Here is a 27,445-nt window from a genome sequence, read left to right as displayed (position 1 = left end):
AGAGGGAGTGCCAGGGGTCAGCGCCACGTCTTCTGGCGGGGCCGAAATCCTCCCCGGCTCACCAGGAAAAAGACCACACCCAGACAGAACCCAGATCACTCTTACAAGGTGTCATGGACAGGGGCAGTGTCATTTCATAACGAGGATGGATCACATTATGCAATGACTGTACATCACTATACAGATACCCAGCGTAGAGAAAGGCCCATCGCCCTTTCCTTTTCCTCTCCCCTTCTTCTTCTCTGAAGCTCACCTTTTCTGTGGGTGGGCCAGGGCCCTGGCCTTAGCATGCCCCTGCGCTGGGTGACATCACTCAGGCTTGCGGCGCGAAGCCCCTTCTGCGCCAGGCCCCTCAGCCAGGACAACCCTTTGGTGTCTCAAATGCCAGATGCAAAGGTCACACTTTGCCCCAGCTTCCCCTCTGGGCTCCACTGTTTACCAAGTTGACCGACCCTGAAGCACTTTATCCTTAACTCCATCTTCCCGGTATCCCGAATTGGACAAAGCCTCTGAATGTTTCCGGAACCTACTCTCCTCGGGTTGAGTCCTCATGGTCTACTGTCCGTGACATGTGGCCCCTTAGAATAGGAGTCAAAGAGGGCAGCATTCTGAGCCCAGCTCCTGATTCTCATCCCTGTCCCCACCACCTGTGTGGCCCTGGCAGGTGACTGAGCCTCGCTGGATCTCAGGATACTTGTCCCTAAAATGAACAAGCCACATGGTTTTGCTTTGAGAATTAAATGCAATGACAAGTTTGAACGTTACCTGGCAAGCATTTAGCTATCCAGCCTCTCTATGGCCTTTCCTGAACCCACTTGTCCTATACACTATCATGGGGTGACCTAATACACTGGTCCAGTGGGGTCAGTCCCCTTCTTAAATCCTCCAGTACCCATACATAAAACCCACTTCTCAGGTTCTTTCCAACAAAGTCAAGCCATGGGGAGCTTCCCAACCTGTGCACCTGCCCAGCCAAACCGCAAACCTCCAGTCATGCCCAGGCCCGACCACCAGGAATATCCCCCCTCCTGGCCAATGCCCAGACACACCCTTCAAGACACCACCCAAATGCTGACTTTCCTGAGTCTAAGACCCAGCTACTCACTTTCATCCCCCTAACCCCTTCACCCGTACTCCCACCATTTATAGCTTTTCCCAGGTGATCTCATCCTTATCTATGAAACCTGATCTCTACCTTCTCTGCACTCTTGGCCCCTACTTTCAGGGAAGTACGATGAGGACTTAACACTAGAGAGAGGGGGTTCCAGAAAGTTTGGGGGGAACCTCACAGGACTTTATGAATGATTTATAGCAAGAAGAAAATGACTACTTAAATTAATTGCAACAAAATAAAATTAAAAATTCAGTTCCCAGGCGCGCCAGCCACATTTCAATGCCTAACAGGCACCTGTGGCTGATGGGGCCTGTATGGGCCAGCTCAGGTGCAGACCATTCCACCACTGCACAAAGTTCTGCTGGACAGCAGCATTGGCGTGTAGCTTCCAACAGCTTCTCCAAGGACCCAATAGCCAAAGGAGTTATATCCTTCACTGTGCAAATGAAAAGAGGGATGCCCAGCTAAAATCAGTTACAGCAGAAACAGGAGTCCGGGCTCCATTATTCCAATCTACAGCTCTGCCAATCAAACTAGTGAAAAAGATCATGCAAACTGACACATAAGGCAAAAATCATTTCTGCTTGGCTGCTATTACATGACAAGGAAGCATTACATTTACAGATAGTTCATTTTATAACAAACATTTTTGAGAGCTTATTATGGGAATTAGCACTTGTCAGATCATGGGTAATAAAAAGATGAATAAGCCACAGGCTTATGATCAAATATTTTACTATCCTGCTGTTACATGGTGTGGGCACTTCCTAACACTAAGTTACGGAGTACTTCCACCGGTGGTGATAAGCTAACAAGGTCTTCAGGGAAGAGTAAGAGTTCATTAGAGGAAGGGAGAGGAAGGGCATCCAGGCAGAGAAACAGCCTGTGCAAAGACCAACTCCCAACAAGGTCAGGCAGCCCTGTGAGGTGTGCAGGTGGGAAGGGTCGGCCTGGCCCCAGGGATGCCTGAAACAATAAATCTTGCATGAAAATCACTCATGAAAGGCTGATCTGCCTTCCATGCTTTGTCAGAAAAACACGTAACAACTTCTGTTTAACACTCAAATTCTTCTATTCAACAAATATTAACGGAATGCCTATTATATGCTTTTATTCTAAACACCTGGGAAACAGGAGAAAAACATCCTCAATATCCCTGCTCTCCTGGTGCTTACAGGGAGCCAGTTTCCTCTCACTCTGCACAATCCCTGGAATCTCCTCGGCACCTCCCTGCTAACTTCACCCCTGAAATGGCTCTGCTTCTACCACCATCGGGAAAATAACACTGCATTTCTGACTCTCTGAAGTCTCCAATGGTGTGAAATGCAGAGAAGAAAAAAGGACCTTCTGCACAGCCACCAAAGAGATACTACAGTCAGGGAAGACAGTAGTTATTCGTTTCCTAGAAATAAACTCTGGGCTAAATATCACATACTTGTAATGCCCATAACTTACCACGAACCTGCTACATGCTGGGACCCTCTGCTAAGGGTTTTATACCAAGTTACTGAATTCCAGCATCCTGCAAACTGTATTTCACTAGCATTACTTTATAAAGAAGGCCAGGCAAAGGGGTAATGTCACTTGCACAAGCTCACATTAGAAACCGATGGAGCCAGGGCTGGAATCCAAAGCAGCCATCCTCCCTTCTATGCACTGCTGGCCCACCCTCTAGGCTCAGACAAAGCTGGTAGACTTTCTGCCCGATGCATTCAATGATCAATTCCTGAGACGCCATGGTGTCAAACAGAGAGTTTATTGCTAGGCAGGAAGCAGGAGATCAGATGGCTTAATTGAAATCAGGATTTAAGGGATGATTCTGAATCATTATAGAGATATTCCTTTATGCGTTCCGTTACATTGGAGTACAAGAGGGAAAATTCTGAAATCTCTGAATTGTAATACAGCTGCCTTGATCTCTGATAATGATTGCTGAGCCTTTATCCTCTGCCCCTGTGACTGTAAAAACCTTGTGACTAACCTTTACTTGTACCTAGTTATCCACTTTTTCAACTTGTGATCACTAAAGACAGCCCCTAATGTTTGTTAATGAAGGGTCTTGGGTGTGCCCAGAACAAAACCACCTTAAGTCTGAAGTTATTTTGATGACTGAGATTGAGACTGAGACTGGATCTAACCACAATGGGTCCACCTGACATACACAGGAGCTTAGACTTAAACCTACAAGTTCCCTATGCCTCATTCCACCATCTTCTTTCATGCATTCTGTGATTGACCATGTTATCAATCTGCACATGATCAATAATCAGAGCCCCTCTAATGACATCATCTGGGTCACTGTGCTCATTATCCTAAATCCTGCCCATCTTTTTTGCAATAAAAGTACCCGAAATACTGTAGTTTGGGGAGACAGATTTTGGGCAACTAGGCCATCTGCTCTCCTACTACATGCCTAGTAATAAACTTTTTCTCTCTTTGAAACCCTGGTGTCTCAGGAATTGAGTGTTTCAGGCAAAAGAATCTATGGCCTTTGTCTGGTAACAGATGGCCAAAAAAAATCCATCTCCCTAAGTCTAGGGGATTCAAGATTTTTATGGATTCTAACAGGGGAGATGAAGTCATTGCTATTTCAATAGCAAGTGGAAGCAGAAAGGAAGAGAGAGTTACTTCAATAGGAGGTGTAGGAAGAGACAATTTATAAATGTAAAGGAGTGAAACTGGGTTGGACCAGTTCACGGGTGATTCAAGTTCCTTCATTTGCCCTTAAATTTCTAAAGTAAAAGAAAGGACAAAGGCACAAGATAAGGGCTTTTACAATCAGGGCAGCTGGATCACAGTTCAAAGATTTCAGGTATTTCCTCTCTGTCTACCCTTCACAGATCAGAAAGAAAAAAAAGGAATATTTATATAATGATTCAGTAGTCATAATAATTGGTTAAATCCTAACTCCTCAGTTACAAACAGAGTAAGATCTACATGTGGAATCCAACTCCTTGGAATGAATGTCAAAATACAACTGGGGTGGGTAGCCCCATCTCAGGGTCAAATACAGTAAGAGAACTCTGTGCCCAAAGAAAGGACAACAGAAATTAAAGATGCCAAGAAATGGAGGTGAAGTCTTTGGAAGAGCCCTGGACCATCCTTGCTGGGTGTCCTGAAGTTTGGTACAACAGCCCAGGGCAGCGCCATCTAGGAGGACTTCATGAAGATGGACGCGCCCCCCCACTGTGTTATCTGCTGGGAGCCACCTGCCGTGTGTAGCAATCAAACCATCACGTGGCTATGTGCTTGAGAGCAGCCATTATTATTATTTTAATGGCCTTCAGGTTAAACTGTAAATGGCCACATGTGGCTGCTGACTGCTGGACTCTTTTCTGAGCTCTACTCAGAAAAGCAGCTTGCCCTGAGACCTCAGCCAGATGACAGAGAGATCCTGACCTCTTCTCTCCAGGGCATGGTCCAGCTCAGGCTGCCAGGCTTTAGAGAATTTTTGTGGCAAGTCCCACTTCCTGGCTCCAAGGCAGCTGTGCAGATGTGAGTCAGGGGAAAGCTCAAGGGGCCCAGCGCTGACATCCTGCCCTTGAATGGATCCACCTTTGTCTCGGGAAGTGGCCCCAATAGCTGGGTCCAAGGGGATTCAAAAGGAAGATCAATTAGCTAATTAAAGTGCTGGCAAGGTGCCTTTTCAGAATAAGCCAGCTTCATTCCAATTTTAATAGAGATAATTATTCCCCAGAACATTGGGGTGAAGTTTAGAAGGAAGCCTTAAGGAGTAACAAGCAATGCTTACTCCCTGTAGTGATGCTGGGTAAGTTACTTGGTGTAGTGTTTCAAAGAGGTATATGTGTGTGGTGGGGAGTGTGCAGAAAGGGTGCTCTTGGATGGTTAAATAGTTTTTCCCCAAGAGCCCCTCCATCTACACCAACTTGACTTAGCAGCATTATTTGGGATTAGCTATATGCCAGCAACTCATGGCAGCAAAACTGGTTGCAGTGGTATGGCCTATGCCCATCTGTGCCCCTCAGGAACCCCCACCCCCATTCCCAGGAGATGCCAGTTATCCTAGCCTGTGTCTCCTGCATGCTGCTCCCTAGGGGTGGTGCTGAAGGAAATGCACCCACCTGGTGGCCCTCACCCACCTTGCACCCAGGACAATGGGCAGCAGATGGGGCCCTGGGCATGCAGGGCCCTAAGCCTGCCCAGATGGGAAACCAGCCAAGGATGTCAGGTATGCACACAGCGGGCACTACTCCCTCTCACCTGCATTTGCAATCAAGATTAACCAAACTTAGTATCTGGTTTCTTTTTATCTGGCCATGGAATCTCGCATACAGCTGGGGAAGGATTTCATTAGAAATCCACTCCCCCCCCACCCCGCCCACCCCCCGATTTCACAAAGGTTCAGAAAGTTTCCCAGCTCTAACCCCCCCACCCTAGCAAGTTCTCATGATGCAACGCTCAGGTGAGGGGAACCTATGATTCCTGCAGGCCGTGAAGGCCAGCGAGCTAGTCTCGATGCTAGAGCCATCATGCCATCATAAAGCAACAGACGATGGCCAGCAGGCCTAGTCAGCTGCCTCCTGTGGCCTAAGGCAGATGGGAGAAAAAATTTATTTACTAGTAATAAATGCTTCTTCAGGGAGCTGGACTGTGGGGTCAGGTGGGGGGAGAGGCTGGGGGGTGGCACTGTGGACCCAGGTCCCCCCTTCAACCCAAGTCACTAACTCTCCCATGTTCTATCTACTAGATTTCCTCATCAGGTTTCATTCGGAAGAGGGATTTCGCTAGCAAGGATTGAAAACCATGTGAATTCTTAAAAAAAAAAAAAAAAAACCATTGATATTTTCTTAAAATATCAGTACCACTATATTAACATCCTGTAAGGAGAGTGCTATTGGCTCTCATCTAGAACTAGTGCCATCTCCTAAGTGGTCTCCCACTCCATGTTTCGTCCTCTCCTCCCCCTCTGGCTCCCATCAGTCCACTCAAAGTGGTACTTAAAAAAAATCAGATCAAGTCACTGCCCGAGGTGCCCCCTACATTCAGTCTCCATGGCAGAAAACAGCATGTCACCTGACCTGTCCCCGGCCACCTGATGGGCCTCCTCTGCTCTCACTCAGCCCCTAACACTCACTCTGTTCCTGCCCAACTGGCCTCCTCATTGTTCTTCAACAGGCCAGGCCTGCTACTCGTCAGGGGCTCCGCATAGGCTGTTCCCTCAGGCTAGCATGCTGCTCCCCCAGGGGCCCACATGGCTCAGCCCTGTGCCTCTTTCAGGTCTCTGCTCAAGTGCCCCCTTGTTGAGGCTTCCCCTGACCATCCTTCTTAACACTCACCACCCTCCAGTCCTGATCACCTTCTCAGCTGTGTTTTTCATCATACTTATCACCACTTTACACAGTACTTGTCACTGTCTTCCATTACCACCTTCCACAGTAGTTACCACCACCTTTCACAGTACCTACCACTGCCTTACACAGTACTTATCACGGACTTGCAAGGCTACGGTTTATCATCTGTCTTCCCCTGCTAGAATGTAACTTCCACAAGCCCAGGGGTTTTTACTTTTTTATTTTCTGATGTATTCCAAATGCCTGCAACAGTAGTCCAGCACATGGCTGGTGCTAAATAAGCACTTGTACAACACATGGACAAATGACAGCATTTGCTTCCCTACGCAGAGCAGCCAAGGAAGAGGAGACATCAAAGAGGCATTAAAAACCCAACAAAGCATACTGAAGAAGGTGGGGGAAGAGGATCTCAGAATCAGAGACCATTCTGTTTAGAATTCATAGCAGTCAGAGCAATCAGTGAAATGGATGAATGCCAAGAGGCCCAGCCATTGAACAAGGAAAATATTTGTACCTTAGTAATTCCCAAAACGCCAATGTTTGGACTGGATGAAGTAGAACCATTCCCAGTACCAAATATGCCATCAAGAACACAGGAGAGACCTTCCACGAAAATCCCCCTAAAAGGGAAGAAGTGGGGAGTGGGGGGAGGAGAAACACTCAGTTAGGTAAGCATGCTCTGACACATTCTCGAAACACTTGTGACTCCACAGTGTGATTTGGGGCCCTCGGCTTCAGAATGGGGTGGGGGGACAGTCTGCAGGCCCGCCCCAGACCTCCTCAAGCAGGACTGGCACTGAACAGGGTCCCCATGCTCAGTGAGCCTGAGCACCTCACTGGGCGCACATCCGACACAGGTGTGTTAAACCACTCCAGGTTAAAACAAAGGAGCCAAACCACAACAAAGAGTCATTTGTTAGGAGCTAAGAGGAACACAGGCCCTCATGGAAACAGAACACACTGATGTAGCTCCTTGACTATTACAATCTAATTTCATCAGGGAAGAAATGCTTTATTGTTTCATAAACATTGAGATTTTTTAAAAGGATATTTAAGTAATTTTACCAAGGACAACATCTCCATTAGAGAAAGATAAAAAACCCAAGAGTATTATCCCCAAGACTCTAGGCAGGAGATGCTGAGAAACCAGGCTCCTTGGATCTTATCACAGAGTCCCTTCTGGAGGGTAGCAGCTAGCTGGGGAACTGGGGCTGACCCCAGCTGTGTTCTCTTCTCTGCAGCCTCATTCAGGGCTAATCTGCCTTCCAGAAGCTAAAGGCCAGGTGTGTGGAGAGCGTAAATCCCACATCACATAAACCTGGAGATTTTGCAGATTTCATTTATCCCTGCTCTTCCTGATCTTATTTTATAATTATAACTGTGCATCCACCCCAAATATCAGTTGGTAAAAAAGAAACAACAGAACTTCAAATGGACCTATATCAAGTCAAAATGATGCAAATAACAATAGCATTCCTGACCATAGCTGGCATTCGTGTGAGAGTCTGAGGTTTAAAGTGGTCTCGTCACAATGAGTATCTCATTTGACTATCACTGTGAGGAATGAAGGGTGGAAATTCTGTTCTGTTTTAAAGGATGAAGAGGATAAGGCCAAAATAAAATAAGGGTGGTGACTTGTCCAAAGACAATGAGCCAATGGGCAGCCCTGACTCTTTGCTGCCTTCAAGCTGACACTCTTGGTTTCCTGCCCAAAATCATCTGAGCCACAGGACAAAGCTGGGAGACACCGCTTTCTGGGTGACGTACCTGTTGATGGCATGGATGGGGGGAGGCGGGGCACAGGACAGCCTGGCACAGGCGTAGTAGTCACCAATGGACTCGATGATGCTGGCGACGACGGCACTGAGCATGCCGATGACGCCGGCCGCGGACACGGTGGGCAGGCCCCACTGAACTAAAAGGGAGGACAGACACCAGAGCCCTGTTAATTTTCTCAGGTAGGGGGTGGGGCAGGAAAAAGTTGTCAAAATATCAGGAGTCATTCAGTGCGTCAGAGGACTGACAACAGAACCACTCACATTTTGAAACTCACAGAAATGTTCTTAAAATGTTTAAATCTAAGTCCTTAAGGCACCGGATGCCTGAGTGACCCAGCTGGATGCAGACAGACATCATGGGATTAACCTGCTGTGTCTTTATTTAAGAAGCTGCTTGACTGGAAGAGGTGGTGACTTCTCTTCCTGTTCCTAAGCCGCACTCTGAGCTTACTAAGTGAGAATTCAACACTGTGCTGAGGTGGGATAGCAATTTGCATGACGGATTTTTAGCTCTGCTTTGCAAAGCATGGCACAAAATGACAGTGCCCTAGCTCATGGGATGGCATCATATGAAAAAGGAATGAAAAAAATCACCAGCTAAATTTAAATCCCCACAGGAAAGCATTGCACAAGGTAAGGACAAACCTTTACCGAGTATCACAATTTTACTTTCTTTTAAATAAGTAAACCATGATATGGAAATTTAGAGTATCGTTTAAGGTAGCAAAGAGAGGGCCTATGATGTCTCACTGTGAAAATCTGGATTTACTTAATTCTTACTGGATTCCCCCCCCCTTTGAAAGTATATGTATTTGGGCATCAAAAGCCATAAATCTTTTCTAAGAAAACAACATGAGGAAGTTTTATTGTTGGGATGAATAGATAAAGGTACCTAAACGTTTTTCCTATGAGTAACTATTTGAAATACAACCACTGAGTACAGAGCACAGCGGGGAAAATAGAAGGGTGGGTAAAATACAGTCTCTTGTGCAGAAGCCAACAACAGAGTTTGAAAGCGTGATGGTGAAACTTCAAATGGAAGCAGCCAAAGCTATGCACAAGAAAGTATCCTTTATGGATTCAGGAAAAGACGGAGTTGGCACATCTATGGATGGAATGTCTATGGAAGGAAGGTGCCACTCACAGGATGGGAGGGCCCTTGGAGACGTGGAAAGGGAGGAGAGGGCACTGCGGGCAGTCAGTGGCCCAAGACAGCAGGTTAAGAACCCTGGGCACAGGAATGGGCTGCAATTCGGTCAACGGCTCCTGCGGGGCCTGGAGGGGCATGAGGCATCTCCTAGGTAGCGGGGAACACCTGCGGCCAGGAGAAGAAAGATGACATATGAAGTGAGATGGGTGGAACACGTCTGGGATGGGTCAGGGGCCAGAGCCGCTGCAGTCTGGAGCAGAGGACGCAGGCGTGCCCTCAATCAGGGGCACAGGGTCACAAAGGGGGCTCGGGAGCAGCTCACCCACCACCTCGGGTCCTAGCTGATGCGGAACGGATTTTTCTCATTCAAATGCTCCCTTGCTAGCCATCATTTATACTTTCTAAATCATCTTAAACTGTTATCTTCTTAATAGAATGATGCTGTAGCATCAATGATTATAGGAGGAGGCGCCCTTACTTTGTTTCGCCATTTACCGTTCTTCATAAATTGCCTTCTGTTTTCTCAATCTCTTTCACTCTTAATGTTTTCTTTATCCATAGCCCTTAATTTTGATATTTAAAATCTTTATCCTTGTGAAAACCTTGCGTCTGATGCTTCTTTTATCCAGGGCATGGGCAGATGAGTAAAAAAAAATACGAATAAAAAAATAAATAATAGGGGGGGACAAATGGTAAAATAAATTGGGTAGACAGAAATACCAGTGGTCAAAGAGAGGGAGGGGTAAAGGGTATGGTATGTATGAGTTTTTCCTTTTTGATTTCTTTTTCTGGAGTGATGTAAACGTTCTAAAAATGACCATAGTGATGAATACACAAGTATGTGATGATATTGTGAGCCACTGATTGTACATCATGTATGGATTGTATGTGTGAAGATATGTCAATAAAAATATTTTAAAAGCCTTTATCCCACCTTTATTCCTTTAAATTTATGATCTTCTTAATTTCTTTCCTTCACATACGGATTTTTTTAAATCTTGTTGGCTTCCAGCCTTTTATTAAAAAATCTGTCATTTCACCTTTCATTTTAACTAGAATCTTTGATTTCTTTGTTTACTTGCAGTAGATCCCTCAGCGTCAGCATGACTGGCATTTTGAACCAGAAATCTGTACTTTCACAACCAGGTCATTCATCCTGAGCACAGATATGCCTGAGAACCAGGGCCCTGGCGGTTTGAAAACCTACCTCCGTATTAAGCCAGCTTGACTCCAAGCCTTCAGCTCTGGCAGCAGCTTTTGACCCCCACCCCCCTTCCTACCAGCTCATGGCACTGGGGGCATTGGAGAAAAGCACCTGAGGACACTCCTGGCTATTGGGGTGGCCAGCACCCCCTCAGTCAGTGGGAGGCCCCAGGAAGAAACCTCTCTGCTGGCAGCCATGTGACCTGTCGCTTCTGCCACACTTCTGCTCCCGCTGACGCCTGTGCTCAGGAGCCCGTGGGGGCCCCTGCCCTCCTTCCTTGCCCATTTCCTCTGATCTCATCTTGTCTCTAATTCAATGTATGTTCGTGAATAACACACATTTTAAATCCTTTTGTGGAAAAAGAACATGTATACGTAAATACATACTTAGACCATCTGATCTGATGAGAATGTCATTTTTGAAATAACAAGCTTTTGAAAGCTTTTAGAATGTGGCTGCCAACATCTCCATCAATTAATGTTATTCTTTGACCCGATCTTAAAATTCTTGGATTTTCCAACTTTTTCTCTTTGTCATTATAAAATGTGAAAACATGACTGCTGCACAAGGGAATGAATTGGTATCAAGTTAAGCTCAGGCCTCATTCTAATAAACTCCTCCAAACTTGGAATGGAGTCCCCAGTAGAAGGATGGCATATGTAATGAGTTCTGGGCTTATACAAGCTGGCTGCTGTGAAGTGTTACATGTGGATTCAGGCAATGCCACACCTGGGGATCTTATTCTTCTTCCCCAGGAGTTACCCAACACTTAAACTGTAATTTAAGCTCCATCTTCCTCCCACTTGTGACTCTCAGTTTACCTCTGGCAGCTGTGACCAAACAGAAAGATTATGGCTCCCCATTAAAAGATTACACAAATTCCAGCACGCCTGGGCAGCTCTACTAGCTAATCTTCAGGGCCCTCCTACCGCAGCCTTCTTGCCGTGGGGGCTCAGGTACCAGGCAGCTCTGGACTTGCCTCTCCAAGCAGCTGCAACCCCTGTCCGGGTCACCAGAGCTCAAACCAGCAAGAGATCCCGTGTCCAGGCTTTGGTCCTTGCAGAGCCAGGAGAGGCAGCCAGCTGATCTGGGAAGGGCGCAGCCAGTCCTCCTGGGTTAATTACAGTCCTAGAGACAGGGCCACCCTTCTCAGCTGTCTAATCCTCTAACAACCAGATGGCAAGACCGTCACGAGCCACTCGGGGACAAAGAAGGCTTTTCACCCTGCTGATCCTTCTGCCCACTTCCAACTCCTGAGAGTGGGGGCCCTCATGGGCTCCTGACCTCTCCGGCCAGTGGGATACTTACACGGGTACGGGACCTTAAACCACGGGGCCACCAGGAGCACGCCCTGCCTGGCATCTGTGCGAGCGTAAAAGCCGTACTTCGTGCTGTCAGGAGGGAACACGTCCGTCACCGTGAAGATGAAGCAGAGGAGCCAGGACACGAGAATGGCCAGGATAATCTGCAGTGGGCAAGGAAGAGCGCTGTCAGGCCACAAGCTGGCAGCTGCTGGCCACATGTACACCTTTCATGCAGGATTATCAGGCCCCCAAAACCCTTCAGCACTGGCAGGTTACAGAAAAATACAGCGCTGGCGGGCTGAAAAGCCTATTCCTTGGATGGAATCACATGAAAAAAAGAGTGGTTTAGCACAGGTTTATGTGAATGCTTCCAAAGCCTATCTGGTAAAATGAGAATAGCAGGTGCTGTGCTTGCAGAGACTGCAGAGAGTCAGGCCTCTGAGGGGCCCGGGATGCTGTGCTCTCTCCTCCTCTGGCCTGGCGAAAGGATGTGCTCCAATGTCAGAAATGTACCTTTCCCTACACAGGCACTATTTCCAGGGGGACCTGTCCCAAGTCCTCCCTTCGCAGAATATTTCACATGGGACTCAAAGGAGGTATCATCAATGGTCGGCAATTAAAAAGGCGACTACTCACAGGGAACATCTTGAAAAGCTGTAACTTGTAGGCGGTCCATCCTTTCTTGGATTTGTAAATTGGGAGAGGAAATTTAACATTTCTAGCATATTGAGAAAACAGTAATACTAGGAAAATTGTCCTAAGGAGAGAGAGAAAATAAAGTAAGTTAAAGGCTGCATGTCTGTGTTTTAAAATATTACTCAAAAGTTTCAGTGGCAAAATTCAGTACAGGCATTCAATGCATTTACTTAGAAAACTGTTGGTTCTCTATTCAGGAATTATATCTTTCAGAAATACCCTTTTGAGGAACAGATGAGAAGTGTTTTATCTAGCATTTCTTGACACTGAAATGAAATTACAATGTAAATGTGTGCCTGGTATAAGGTTTCCTAAAGAAGATAAAATCCAAAGAATATGTATGTTATCCCCCCATTATAAGAGAAATGACAAGATACTAAATAAAAAATATTGCATAATAGAACTGTAACTATGAGAGAAACCAGGAAGCCCCCTCATGCACACACAGGCATACATACACAGAGGCAGATATGCACATGTGCACGCACACACGTAGACATACACACAGGTGAGAGGAATGAGACCCTAAATGCTCCCAGGCATTGGCTTCAGGTGATGATGTGATTTTAACTGTTTTCCCCTGCATTTTCTGACTTGTTATAATGAAAGTAAATTACTTTCAAACAGCTCCAACATTTAAGAAGACTGCAGAGAGTAGAGTCCGATGTTAATAACAATACTGCTGAGAGTTTTCTATGAGCCAGGCATCATGCTGAGGTCTTCACGTGCTGCACTCCTGCCCTATGTGGCAGCATCTGTGATCCTCCCCATTTTACAGGCATAGCAGGTGGCTGATGTCCCACAGCAGTGGGCTGCAGAGCACTGGGCCAGGGGGATGAGGCCTGCCGCCAGGATGGTACCATTTTCCACACTGGCCATCAGGGCATGATTTATTTTAATATGCCTCTCTGTGCTGAGAATGTGTATTTCAGCACAGTTTGTAACAGCAAAAACATCAAACAACATGTATGAGTACCAACTGGGGAATGGCTGAATAAGTATTTCTTCTGTTTAATGCTGTGTAGCTTACAAAGAATGTGACAGATAAACACACTGAGAAAGTTGAGCCTGACAAACTGTTGGGATTAAAATCAAATTACAAAATAAGATGTTATATAATTTTAAAGCTATGTATGTTCACATACCTGTACTTATCTGCATAAACAATATACAAATATAGGAGAGAAACACTACAATTTTAATAGTTAACAATCATGAGATGATTTTTTGAGGGATGCAAGTAGGGCTCTTACTTTGGACTCCTCTGATTGTTTATCAAATCAAGCACATTTTACAGCTAAATTTCAAATGCCTGGAGTTGTAGTGAATTGGGGGGGCTGGGCAAGAGTGAGGGGCAGGGAAATGAGTCTGTCCACAAGTGTTTAGTGACTGCATGTGGTGGTGGTGGTGGGAGCTGCTCATTCAACTATTCTCTCTACTTTTGAATATCATTTGAAAGTAACCATAAGAAAAGTAAACAAACAAAAAAAGTTTTCCCAGGACTAACACGGTTACTACCAAGAACTTTACATTAAGAGAGAGACGGTGGTCACTGGTCTCCACCCCCACTCCCTGGAGGACTCAGGGAGCCACACTGTGCAGCCTGACCACCCCACGAGGATAGAGAACATGCTATGAAACAAGACGAGGATAAACTTTTACACGGTAACTGGCTGCATCCACCGTAAACTCTGACCATGATTCCACTGGGACTCTCTCTTTTTAATTTAATCAAAGTATTTATGAATTAAGGGCACTAAAACTCATGGAATTTATTATAAATATTTTTCCAGATTCATTTTTAATTTTTGACATGACTTTTAAGTGCATATGTAGTAAAATCTGTCATTATTTCTTTTTTCAATATCTGCTTTAAGAAAGATCTTTCCCATCTTGTGATTAAACAAACATTAACCAATGCTTTTTTTTTCCCAGTACTTTTACTTTCTATAATATAATAAAGATTTTACTTTCTATAACAAAGTCTTTAATTCTACTGAAATTTAATTTGGTGTCATCTGGGAAACTAACTTTTTTCCAAATAATTATCTTTTCTACACAATTCTTCTATCCCGACCCCACCCCTGATTTCAAGCATCACACAGAAGTATTTTTTCTTGGTTCTGTTTCTGCTCTGTTCTGCCCTACCAATGTCTACCCCTGTTCCAGGACCACAATATTATTAAGCCCTGGAATGTATTTATTCCTGTAAGGGCAAGTCACTGTTCTCCCTGACCTTTCTGGTATTGATCCACACTGGTTTATTTCCTTGTCTCATGTACTGGCTAGCATGAGATAAGACCACCACCAATCGACACTGGTAATGAACTTATTCCCACATTATCAGAATTTGGCGTCAGTGGTGCAGGTTGAATGTAAGCAAATGTGATTAGTAACAACTTACTAATAAAATCCACCATGATCTATGATGGAAAACAGTAGAGGAAATTTGAGGAAGAGTCTAGGAGGCCCACCATTCTGAGTTCCAAAAAGAGAGCGGAACTGGGATGCAGGGAAGCAAGGCAACAGATTCCCACTTTGGAATGCCCAAGGGTCCAGAGAAAAGACGCCCCCAGTGCTCTGCCCAAAGACGAAAGCAGATGCACAGAAGGCTACGGGTGAGGTTTCAGACACCCAGAAGAACTAAAAGCTCTCTGAATTCTCGTACGTATCTAATCATGATTCCAAAAAAAGAAGGGACAGAGGAGGAAGCCTTGAGAGAAAAATGGCTGAGCGTCTCAGGACTGGAAGGGAGCATGAGAGAAGCTGGAGACCAGCTGGAGAGCAACAAACAAGCATGAGGCTTGATGAGGGTGGTGGCAGTGGGGACACGGAGGTGGAACAGGACAGGCTGGCAGTGGTGCATGAGGAACGAGGGAAAGGAAGGATCCTGGGTGACCGCAGGGCTCTGGCTTAAGTAACTAGGTGCATGGTCAGGCCATTTGGTGACAAGAGGAAGATAGAAGGAACTGGTTTGGGGAGAGGGAGGGCATCCAAAGTTTAGGGTTTTTTTTCCTTTAAAGTTTGAGGTGTCTGAGAGATGACAGGTAGAGAAGGCAAATGGGCTGGATCTCTCAAGCTTGGAGGGCAGAGGCCCGGGCTTCAGGTTGTCACAGTCGCCAGCACAAAGGTCTGCTGATGTCACGGATGGGTGAGGTCACCTAGGGAGAAGGTCGTGGGGCGGAGACCAAGCTGAGCGTGCTGTGAGTGGGCAGGGGGTGGGGGGTGAGGAGGAGGGCAGCTTTGGTTATTTATGCTTTTCTGGTAAACAGCCCATTTAGTTTTTTTCAAATGGATAGATGTGACATGTACATTTTTAAATCCTCCCTGGATCTGGGTTTTATCCCTCTGTCTGGGATGTTCTCTTCTCAGCTTGGTTAGCCTTGACAGAAGTTTGTCTAAATTATTACATGTAGGTTTTTTAACTTGTTGCCTCTATTTGTTTCATATTTTCTATATCTTTATTATCCACCCCCCTTCATAAGGTTTATTTTCAACCCTAGAGTTAAACAATTCCTGTACTTTGTGTGCTTTTGGGGTTCTTCTGTTCGAAGAATTCAAACTACCCTATAAGTGTTGTCACCATTGCTGTTTATTTCCTAAATAATCAGCAATTGAAGTTTCAATCTCCCCTTTCAGAATATTTATAACAGTGCTTTTTTAAGCTTCTAAGTAATTTGGGTTTTCTGTTCATCTTTCTGGTTACTGGTTTCTAATTTTATTGTATCATGGTAAACACAATTTCTCTTTTTGGGGGAGGGGGGATTGTTGCATTTCACTTTAACACACCACCTACACATCCATGCTGGTGTGGAGAATGTTTTTCTCAACTTTGGGTGAAATGAGAAAAATAAGACCAATCTTGATATTTTCACTGGATTGGTAATGATACAGGGATTGCAGTATGTATAATTCCCTTTATTTGCATACCATGTTCTGGTACAGAGGCAGGATTGTGTGTAATGGGTTAAGCTTCAGCAGACAACTTTGAGCTTCAAAACCCATCTAGCTGTGTGACTCTGAGTAACTCTGAATCTTTGTGCCTCAGTTTCTTCAGTTTTTAAATGAGGATTCCAACAGTATCCACCTTAAGTTACAACATATACAAAGTATCATCTAAAGCACTGAAGCAAAGTAAAAAGCTCAATAAATGCTGCCTATTTATTAAATACAGAATAATTTATAAAACAATACAAAAACAATTGGAAATCCACATTATTAGTGTGGAAATTTTACTGGTTTGGGAAATTCAAAATCTGGGAAGCACTTTTCTGTCATGTGATCAATTCATGCATCTGTTCTGCAGACACACAAGGAAAGTGTGCATCCTACTTGCAGTAGGAGTTTCTATCTGGTTGGTGGGAAAGTTTTGGTAAGGACTGGTGGGTGGTGGCACAACACCCTGAAGGTAATTTAATAGCAGCGCACTATGTACTCGAATGCAGTGTAAATGGGGAAATTTTAGGTTGCATGTATGTTACTGGAATAAAAAGTAAAAAAAAAAAACAGCCACAGGACTGTACAACACAGTGAACGTAAAAGGAGACTACTGTTAATAGTGCAATTATTAAAATTTTCTTTCAGGAATTGTAACAAATATACCACACTAATGGAAGCTGTCAATAATAGGATGGTTTATGGCACTCTATTTTATGCGTGATTTGTACTGTATAAACCTACAGCTTCTCTAATAAAAAATAAAAATTTAGGGAGGAGAATTTTGTTACTGATGATCAATCTTATAATATTATCAAAGCCCTATATATCTTTATTAATACAAAAAACAGGCAAATTATTTAAGGGGTGACACCTTCAATATGAAGGCCCCCTGCTGAGCAGCACCCTAGCAGAACCGCAGCCTCTCCCCACCCCCGCCCTGTAACACCTCTGTCTCCTCTGTTCGTGCTCTGGGAACATTTCTCACCTTCTCTGTTCTCAAGACACAAGCACCACACTTGGTGTGAACTCAAAAGCCAGGAGCTGATGGTGCCACCATCTGACCCTGTTTCCAAAGTTTAAATCCTGACCCCCTTCCCTCACTCATGGCACTCCCCAATCTGACCTCTGGATATGCCACATTCCAGCCTCTGGGGCTGGAACGCCTTCTCATTACTTCCTGGCTAGTAGCAAATACAGTTTAAGCTATCGATTCTTCTTATTAAAACACAAAAACAACAACAAAACACCTCCTACAGCAAGTGTGAATGCAGACATCAACAAAATGTCAAAGAGGCTGTGACTCGGTGCTAGGACATGAGGGGATTCTTTACTGTCCACTTTTTAGGTTTGGCAGGGCATGGGCAGGCTCTGGGAATCGAACCCAGGTCTCCAACACAGCAGGCGAGAATTCTGCACTGAGACACCAGTGCACTGCCCTACTGTCTACTTTTGAGTCAAACTGGTTCCCAGCAAGAGTCACACATGGTAGCCTGTGTGGATCTTCGTTTGTGACATCCTCACCAGAGCCTGCCCCACACCCCACAGAACCACATAAAATTAACTATTCCTACTTGAGAATCAATAAAAAGCCAATCTCAGGTCACTCACAATGTCGGCTCCAGACACACTTAAGAACTGCCCCCTCTTCCTGCCCAATCTCTGCAGCCTCCTCTCCCCCCCACCTCCATGGCTGGGACACCCCCAGGGAATGGGCTTTGGGGGTGGGTGTAAACAAGTGGCTCTGATTTTGTCCCTGGGAATGGCCTCTGGGCTGTGGCTGAGGGTCACAACACCCTGGTGGCAGCCAGCTCAGGCCTTCCTGCTGCCCCCACTCCCAGAACCCAGGGAGGCAGGAAAGCCACCCAGGGAGGTGGGAAAGCTGCCCAGTGAGGCGAGGGGCCCCCATACCAAGGTAGGCAAGAACAAGAGTGGGGACAGGGCTGCAGCTCCTCTACCTCACCATGCCCCAGATATGTGGCACAGTGGCTGGCACTCCAGCAAACGTCTGAGCTAAATTCAGGTGGGGAAACAGGAACAAAAGGCCAGGAACTGATGAAACAAGTCTAGAGCTGTCCTTGCAGCCAAGGGTCAGACCCTCATAAAACTCCAGCTGGGCTTGCCCTCCCTGTGCTGTGGAGTGAAGGGACTGGGTGGCTATACTGTGGTGCAGGGGGCTGAGTGGTTACACTGGGCTGTAGGGGGCTGGGTGGTTACACTGGGATGCACTAGGGTCTAGAGGCTGGGCAGTTACCCTGGGATGCAGGGGGTTGCCTGGACGGAGCGGGGGTCAGCATCCCACTAGCAAGCTTTTTCTTTTCTGCTCTACAATCCCCAGTCAACCTAGTACAGCAGGAGCCACTACTCCACGGGAGCATCCAGGTTGAAGCCTATGAAGGCATAGTGGTGATATTTCACTGGCTCCCTGCAGCTTATATTGGAGAGTACCACAATGGCCTGAGGACACACACATCGCAGGTGGGGGGAGGGGAGGACCTCAAAGGGGCACGTTCCCAGCAGCCCCATGAGCACAGCCTTGGCCTCCCTGGCCATCCATGGCTCAGAAGGAGAAGCTGCCCTAGGGGCAGCATGGGAGAGACCCTCTTCCAGACTATCTCAAACCTTCCCCGAGGTGTGACGCGGGGCTGCGCTGGGGCCTGAGCCAGGAGAGCTTCTGTTAAGTGTCTCGTTGCCAGTAAACCACAAGGTCGGAAGGAGGCTGCACACCACATCCCGCCTTAGGGCCCCGCTACAGACCCCCTTCCCAACCAGAGGAGTCCACTCCATGAAGTACGGGGGAGAAAGCCCGAAACCCCATCAGCTGGCCCACATTTACCCCACAGACATGCCGCAGGCATGAGCTGCGTACCCGCTCATCTGCCTCTTCTGCTTCCCTCATGACTCCACCACGCCCCCTTTCTTTCTTCCAATATTAAGCAGTTCTCTTCCTTTTAGGTGACTCTTTAGAAGATATTTTTCTGTTGAGTGGCAGGAATGTCCACTCCCTATATGATTTCCTCTAACACCAGACATTGGTTAGGATGAGTATTAAAATCAAACATGGTAGTGTGTGGAGGTACTCACAGCATGGCGATACCCCAGTGCTTCCCTGCTCTCTCCCCCGCAGCCTGGAAGCCGGAGAGCCCAATGAGGGCCACCGTGGGTGTAATGGTCAGCGGCCCGATATATTTTAGCAGCGCCCCGGGCAGGCCGAGGAGGCCGATGACCACTTCTATCAAGGAGGACATGATGATGGCTCCCTGGATCTGCAACAAGAGACAACAAGGATGTAAGTGCGAGCTACTCCCATCTCATGCTCCAAATGTCACCTGCAACCACAACTGGTACCTCTGCAAGGCAACAGGTTAATATGCAGGCAGAAGACCCCACAGCAAACTTCAGTGGGTAACTGAGGCCAGAAAAACTTATGGGTGACATCGCTGATCTAAGACACTATAGCAACAGGGGCTGGACACAAAGGCCCCTTGCCTTCTCCACTGAAAAATGATCTGGGTATAATCCCCACAACTGTTTAAAACCAGCCCCAGAGAAAATTAAACTACAAGGATACATGACTCTAATAAGCTCCCGCAGGGTCTCTAAAAGACATGTTTATTTACAAAAATTCTACAGGAATGTTTTGTTGGGCAGAACGAGCATCTTTTCTGGGCTGGTTCTGAACTACCGGTGAAGTCCTTCCGGGACTTCAAGACCTGAATAAGCCACGAGCCCATTTCTCACGTGGGGGAGCACTGCCACACGCTGTTTGGCTCAAGTGCACTTTAACAAATGGCTTTAATTCTTTCAAGAGATACGACCATCACTGAACCCAGAATGAACCATTCTGCTGCCTGTTCACAAGTTTCTGTCGACCTAATCTCCAGCTGAGAAGGGCAGAGGATATAAGCGGACAGGTAGAGAAGTGTACAGGAGAGGAGGGAAAAGCTGAAGGAAGGGCAAGGCATAACATCGCCTGCTTGTACAAGGTATTCCCGAATGCTTCCTCTCCCAGTGACATTAGCTAAATTTAGTTTAACAGCAGAAATAGACATTTCAGCAGGTGAAAAAGCAAAGGAGACTCAGGAAAAGCAATTATAACTTCTTGGTCGTAACCCACACACAGAAGCCGAGAAGAAACACAAAGAAGCCGCGAGCAAGCAATGCCCATCTTTTTACCTCTCGGATCCGGGGATACCAGATGTGTTCTGTGTGTAACAGTTCTGTTGTTCCGTTGGCAACTGAAATATCTTAAAAACAAAAACAAAAACAGAATTTTCCTTGGAGTGACACTGAAGTTTCACAGGACACATTCACTTCACCCTGACACTGAAGTTTCACAGGACACATTCACTTCACCCTCTCTGTTTTAAGTACGCGTGTATCAATTTCCCATCCCTGAGATGCGGGTTACAACAGTACGGCTTACCATACTGAAAGGTAGAGCCCCGACACTAAGTTAGCCAAATTTACTCATTGACAGAGAGACCCCAACTCGTCCAAAGTGGACTGCAATGGTGATGCACGTTCCTAGTACCAGCCTCACACAAAAAGCAAAAAAAAAATTCCAACCTTTGCAAGCAACTAATTGAAATGCCCTCTAGCAAGGTTGCCTGGTTGAGGTTTTAAAAACCCAGATAAAACCAAGGGCCTTTTTCTAGTTCCTAAATCAAATAAATGGTCACAAAGTTACTCCTAGGAGCAAGGAAGGAAATGAAGCCTGGAAAATTTGCTCCTGGAACCTAAAAATGTAACAGTATCTGGAGAGTATAACAGTCTGATTCTGATTTTCTCAAATTCTCTCTTTTCCTGGCCTTATTGGTTACTTAAGGATCTTTGCAATCACTAAGGGGCAGGAGGAGTAGGGAGGGATGAAAGTCATTTGCAGAAAACCAAAGTAGCCAGACCCTTAAAAAGCAAAGATGTTTCAGAGAAGGGATGCTGACGCAGCAGAGAGAGTGATTGATTACTGGTGGTTCATAAAACCTACTGAAAGAAAGAGGCAGAAAAATAGCACAAATATTTTTCTATTCCGTTCCCACATTATCAATTTCATTAGCGTGGAGAAATGAGGTCACTTCTGGTCCTTACTTGTTCTAGGGTCAGGGATGAACGAGTGGATAGAGAGATGGAGAGAGAGAAACAATCCACAGATTGGAGCGCTCTAACCTTGGTTTGTGTGTCCTATGCTTAATTCCAGAAAGGATTTACTGCTGCTGAGAGTGGCCCCGTCCAGGCCTCCCTTTTATCACCTGCTTTAAAGGACCCCAATGACATATGTGGAAATAACTGCAATTACCTGTGGTGTTACATTTCCATTTATCTAAAGACAGGATGGCTCGAGCAGGGGCCAAAAATGCAAAAGCACTGGCCTGAAACAGGGGTAACCTAAAAGAAACGAGACCAAAACCATGATCACGGCATCGGGAACTACCGAAGTAGTTCACTATTTGACAGCTTAACAGTCTTTTCGATAGATACACAGCACATGAGTAAATGCAGGCACACCTGGAAGGAAGAGCCCCGATCTGCTAAGATCCAAGACCACGCGACCAGACCCACAGCTTCTCCATCCCCCCTCCTGCCCCAGTGTGCCCTGTGGCCAGGGTCAGTCCCCAGACCAGCCCCCACCAACACCACCTCCTTTTGGGTGGGGGCATCAGGCATTTGGGACTTTCCTGTCTCCTACTGAGCTCACAAACTCCTTATTAAACGCCACTGGACGCCATCTATTTTACCTATTCCTTCTCCCTTTCCAAATTCTTATTGGTTATCTCAGGGGGGCAAACTTTATCTCTCTTTGTTGTCCCATTAATCGAAGCCAAACACACTGCCCTAATTGCAAGGGGAGGGGGGACATTAAAATCGAAATTGCATTAGTAATCTATATCTACAGAGGAAAAGGAAAGCTTCAAGTTACAAAGTGACAGGAGATTATAAAATAAATATCTTACTTAATCATAAAAAAAAGTGTTCTCACACTAAAGGGCCCAGAAGGCGTGCAGACTCGGTTGAACTTCCTGCTCACGTGGCCTCAACCTAAATGCAAAGATTCTCAAATACCGTCAGTTATAGTTTAAATATTCCATATTGATTTTCTGAACATTTCAGTTACACATGTTTGAAAGACCTTGACGTTTTTTATGGGAAACATATAGCATTTCAGCTACAGGTGTGGGAAGGCAGAGTGGCGGACCAGCACAAGAACCCAATCGCTATCGTTAACATTATTTTTAAGGTAACATATAAAAGTGGTGCCTTCTGTTTGCAAGGCCAAGAATTCCCAGATGCCTAAACCCTACTCAGCTGCCCCAAGCAGCACTGCCGGGGCCCTGGGCAGCTGGGTGGGGAACAGCTCCAGTCCCTGAGCAGCGAGGCGGGGACCAGCACCAGCCCTGCTGCGCTGATGGCAAGGCCTGCCCATGCCAGACGAGGAACCAGGGGTGGCTCCGGCTGGTCCAGATCAGGGTCAAGAGCCCCTGCTACACGTGCTCACCTGGCCTCGACAATCACACAGGGACTCAATGGGGTGGGAAGGCGCTGGCCAGAGGGCCCAGACATAGCACCAGCAGCAGCAGGAGGGAGGTCGCCTGAGGCGAGAATACAGAGCACAGTGCAATGGCTGTTTCAGTTAGAAAAATTCCTCAAGTGCAATTTTTCCCGAGTACACTGGAAGGGTAAGAGGGGGTTGGCACACAAAAACGAAGGAAGCCCCTCAATAGTCCAAGGAGCAGCCGTCTACTGTTGTCACACCTTCCAGGTGATGCATTGTGGGAGGAGGTAATCCCGGCTGTATTTAGAGTGCTTACTTAGGGACATGGTGACCAACATTGCACTGAATGCTCATGGGACACAGGAAAGAAGAGACCAGCTTCGGCCTCTGTTCCTAGCCACTGCGCTACACCCACCCACAGCTCACACCTGCCCACTCCCCGGGCACCTTTCAGGGTAAGAGTTCAGGGCTCAACAACAGCCTAAGGTGATAGAGCACTGCCCCCTGGAGGTCCTTCACCTGCAAGCGGCCAGGATCCCGGGCTCCTTTACAAGGGGGCTGTGACAGAAACCCCCAAGGAGACTGTCCCCAGAGCTAACCAGAACGACCTGCAGGGACGCTGCCTGTGTCGGAGCCAGCACTCCCTGTTCAGCCACGCACAGCTCCCTGTGCAGACCATCCCTGTATCCCTGGGTCCACGATCCCGTAACTGGCAGCACCGATCAGGGGCTGGACTGAACCATCCTCAGGGAAAGCTGCAGGGAGAGCAAGCAACCACATGACACGGGAGGTTCCCTAGAGCAGAGTTCACAAAGCCAAGTCTCTGAGAAACAGACGGAAGAGGATAAAGCCCTGTAGATGTGCATCTGATAAAGCGGCTCTTCCAGAAACTACCCAGTGGGTAGCTGGCCAACCCAGGTCTCCCCTGCTGCACCCACAGCCCAGCTCCTGCCCCTCCATGGGCACTGGTAGGAGCCACTGAGGGGGGTCAGCTAAGCCTCAGGCTCCCCAGTAGACAAGGCTGCACACTCTTCTTTTTTACTGACATGTGGAAAGGAAACAAATTAAATGGTGTCTTCCTTTACAGCAAGGGTTGGCATGCTGGCTGTGGGCCAAATCTGGCACGCTTCCTAATTTAATATGTAAATAGTTTTCCCGGGAACGTGGCCGCACTGCTGTTTGCCGTTGCCTGTGGCTGCTTCGGCTCCCACGGGAGAGGTAGCAGGAGAGGCAATGGTCAGGACGGGGACCATATGGACCAGGGACAAAAAGTATTTACTATTTGGCTCTTCATGGGAAAAGGGTGTTGACCTGTCTACAGGGAAAATACTTTTAAATATGTTGGGGGGGACATCTTTGCAGATGGCACGTGCGCCCCCAGACCCTGAACACTTCCTCCTCCACCCTCAGCCACATGAGTGACCAGCTCACTACTGGGGTGGCCCTCCACCTGGCCACGAGGCCAGACCTCCCAGCCGGCAGGACCCAGGCCCGTGCCATCACTGCACCCCAGCACCAACCTCGTTAGGTGGGGGCTCAATGAATCCTTAATGAACTGAAGGTGCTGTTTCCATATATTATTCTACTCTTTAGGAGGAATCTTATTGTAGAATTTATTCTAGAGGCTAAGTCTTTCTGGCATGTTGATTTTAACCAACAAATTTGGGAGAGACGCTTTTAGTACTCAGGTAGAAAGAATAGAGCGTGAACTGTGCGCGAAGTTTCAGGACCAACAGCAGCTCCTGGCTGAGCCCTTAGGAGCCTGCAGTCCACCTCTGCTGCTAGCCGCGAAAGGCCTTGAAAAACCCGAACAGGCAAAGGCCCGAGGGACAGCATGAGAAGTGTGGACTTCTCTGCCAGGATCGGAACTTTCTGATGAAAAGGAATAAAACAGAAACAAAATTCATCAACAGAGACGATACTCTGCCTAGCTTCTTCAACCTAGCAATGAAGCAACCTTGAAGATACAAAACCTTCACTGCCAAATAAATGTTTTGAGACTGAAAAGCAGCATAATTTAAAAACAACGATCTCTAAGAAACCTATGGTAGCTTTGTCTCTGAGGAGCTACAGCTGAATATGCCATCAGGAGTGTGCGTTTTGACTGCCTTTAAAGAAAAAGCAAAACACAGTGTGTCAAAGAACACTTTTTCTTAACTGATAACATTTTCTCTATATGCTGTATGTATGTATGTATTGGCTGAACTGTTTGAAGTAACTTACACGGTGTAGGCATCCCCAAACACGTCAGTAGGCAGCTCTTAAAAATAAGCATATTTTCCTGCATCGCTGCCTCTACCTTATCACACCCAATAAAAGTAACATTAATTTAATAATATGTGGGTGACATTTAAATGTCTCTAATTGTTTAAAAAGTGTCTTATAGCTGCCCCACGCTTCTGACTTCATCCCATCAGAGCATCTACGTTGCATTTGGTTATTAGGTGTCACTGCAGAATGAGGCTAAACACTTTTGGCAAGAATGCTGTGTGGGTGTGGGCTCCACACTGTAGCACATCAGGGGGCCTGTGACATCAGGTTGTCTTATTTGGTGGAATCATTTGAAGGTACTGACACTACATCTTGCCATGCTAAAGGTAAATTTTCCCTTTGTAGCATGCCTGTGCGGTGATTCTTAGGCCATTCTATTTCCCAACAACCATTCATCTACTAGCTTCACGTTTTCACATAATAGACTTAAACACTGATTTTATAATTCCATGTATACTTATTAATTGGTATTATTTTGAAAAGATACTTCTTTTCAGTACAACTTCGTCTCCTCTTTTTTTTAATATCACTGTAGACTCATAGAATCCTTTTTAATTCAAAGGTTTATAACCCATCCTCACAATTATTCTTTTTGATAAATTGTCCCACATTTGGCCAAGGCAGTCTGTTCAAGCAGGCTCCCACTTCTTTTGACATTATTCCCCCCACCTCACCCCATCATTCTTTGTTGGGCTTCTTTGAGCAGTTCCTTCTTTTCTGGCACAAAATGTTCCAGGCTCAACTTGGACTTTCCCTGCCCTAGTCCTAGAATCACCCACTTCTTCAAGGAGCCTGGGTTCCTTTAAGTAGAGAATGGTATTCAGGAGCCAAGTATGATCACTGTCATTGGGGTATCCAGGGTCCTTTAGCTAGTGAATCACGGGGACATAATAACATCACTTCAATCCAACACCATATAGTGACCTCCCTCCTTTCCAAATCTGATTCTCTCCTCCTCCAACAACTGACCATTCTAATCCCAACATTATTTGCTCCATCCCACAACATACAACATAGTTCCAGAATGAAACCATTATCACTACCAACAAGACCATTAAGTTTAAGTGCAAGATTTCTTTGTGGCATTTTTGGTCCTTAGAATATATCCCATTCAGGGTGTGCAAAGTACCATGTTCTAAAGGCTGTGGACAACTTCATTCTTTTCTCATGTGGGTAGCAATTTGACATGCAGTTAGGTTCACTTGTTTCTGTTTGTATTCAATTTTAGAGTTGGCATGTCTTTATCCCTTTAGATTTAATTTTATTTTTTGAATATGTAGATCATTAATAGTTCAAGAATCAAACCATATAAAAAAGATATCAGAAAAGCCCCACTCCCATCCCCAGCCGTCCACCCCAGTCCCACTTACATACTATAGCTAACTGTGTTCCTCAGCTTCTGACTTATCCTTGTATCCTCTTTTAATAAAAAAGGACAGAACATACACTTCTCTGAGACTTGCCTTTCCAAGATATCCTGGACCTCATTCTTTATCAGTTCACCAGGATCTTTCCTCCTCATTCTTTTTCAGGGCTACATCTGACTCCATCCCATTAGGATCCCTAGCAGCCAGTCTCACATGGATGGGTTTTTAGGCTGTGTCTAATATCTTGCCATTACAAGTTACATAGCAACAGTGTATATTATTTTCTAACTGTGGAGGTAAATTCCCAAAAATTGGAGATGCTGGGTCAAACGGTAAATGCACACGTATTCTTCAAATATTTTGAAAGTTCCATTTGTAGGGATTGAGCCATTTTTGCTCCTGCCAGTAACACATAAAAGTCCCTGTTCTCCCACAGCCTTCCCAACAGAGCAGCTTGTTGGGATTTTTATTTTCCGTCAATCTGACAACAGTGAGAAATGGTACCTCAGAGTAGTTTTCTTTTATATTTCTCTTATCATAAATCAACTTGATGATTCTTTCTTATGTTTAAGGACTGTTTGCATACTTTTTTACTGAACTGCCCTTGGTTTTTGGTTTTTTTTGCCTTTTTTTCAACAGGGTTGTCACTTTCTTAGATTTAAGAATTCTTTATATATTAGAGATATTAGCCTTTTATCTATGATATATTACAAATAGTTTCTCCAGTTTGACATTTTTCTTTGTGGTATTTCTTTGCAATGCAAAAGTTTTAAAATAATTTTTTATTTTTCAAGTTGTCAAATTCATCTTATTGCTCCTGCAG

General features: G+C 45.9%; 1 protein-coding gene across 12 annotated transcripts in view; it reads right to left on the bottom strand.

Annotated features, from left to right (window-relative positions):
* Positions 1–27,445, bottom strand: part of SLC23A2 (solute carrier family 23 member 2) — a 123,052-nt gene that overhangs the window by 8,688 nt on the left and 86,919 nt on the right. For all 12 annotated transcript variants that reach the window (XM_077116316.1, XM_077116306.1, XM_077116271.1 and 9 more), the window contains 7 exons: positions 21,791–21,879; positions 20,671–20,741; positions 19,579–19,760; positions 12,499–12,619; positions 11,867–12,023; positions 8,194–8,341; positions 6,941–7,046 (listed from right to left, as the gene is read on the bottom strand). In XM_077116316.1, the coding sequence (XP_076972431.1) occupies positions 6,941–7,046; positions 8,194–8,341; positions 11,867–12,023; positions 12,499–12,619; positions 19,579–19,760; positions 20,671–20,741; positions 21,791–21,879 (874 nt within the window). The remainder of the gene's footprint in view (positions 1–6,940; positions 7,047–8,193; positions 8,342–11,866; positions 12,024–12,498; positions 12,620–19,578; positions 19,761–20,670; positions 20,742–21,790; positions 21,880–27,445) is intronic.

The sequence above is a fragment of the Tamandua tetradactyla genome, chromosome 1, assembly GCF_023851605.1.
Source record: "Tamandua tetradactyla isolate mTamTet1 chromosome 1, mTamTet1.pri, whole genome shotgun sequence".
NCBI lineage: Eukaryota > Metazoa > Chordata > Mammalia > Pilosa > Myrmecophagidae > Tamandua > Tamandua tetradactyla.
Note: the sequence above shows the minus strand (reverse complement) of the source record. Positions and strands in the feature narration are given on the sequence as shown.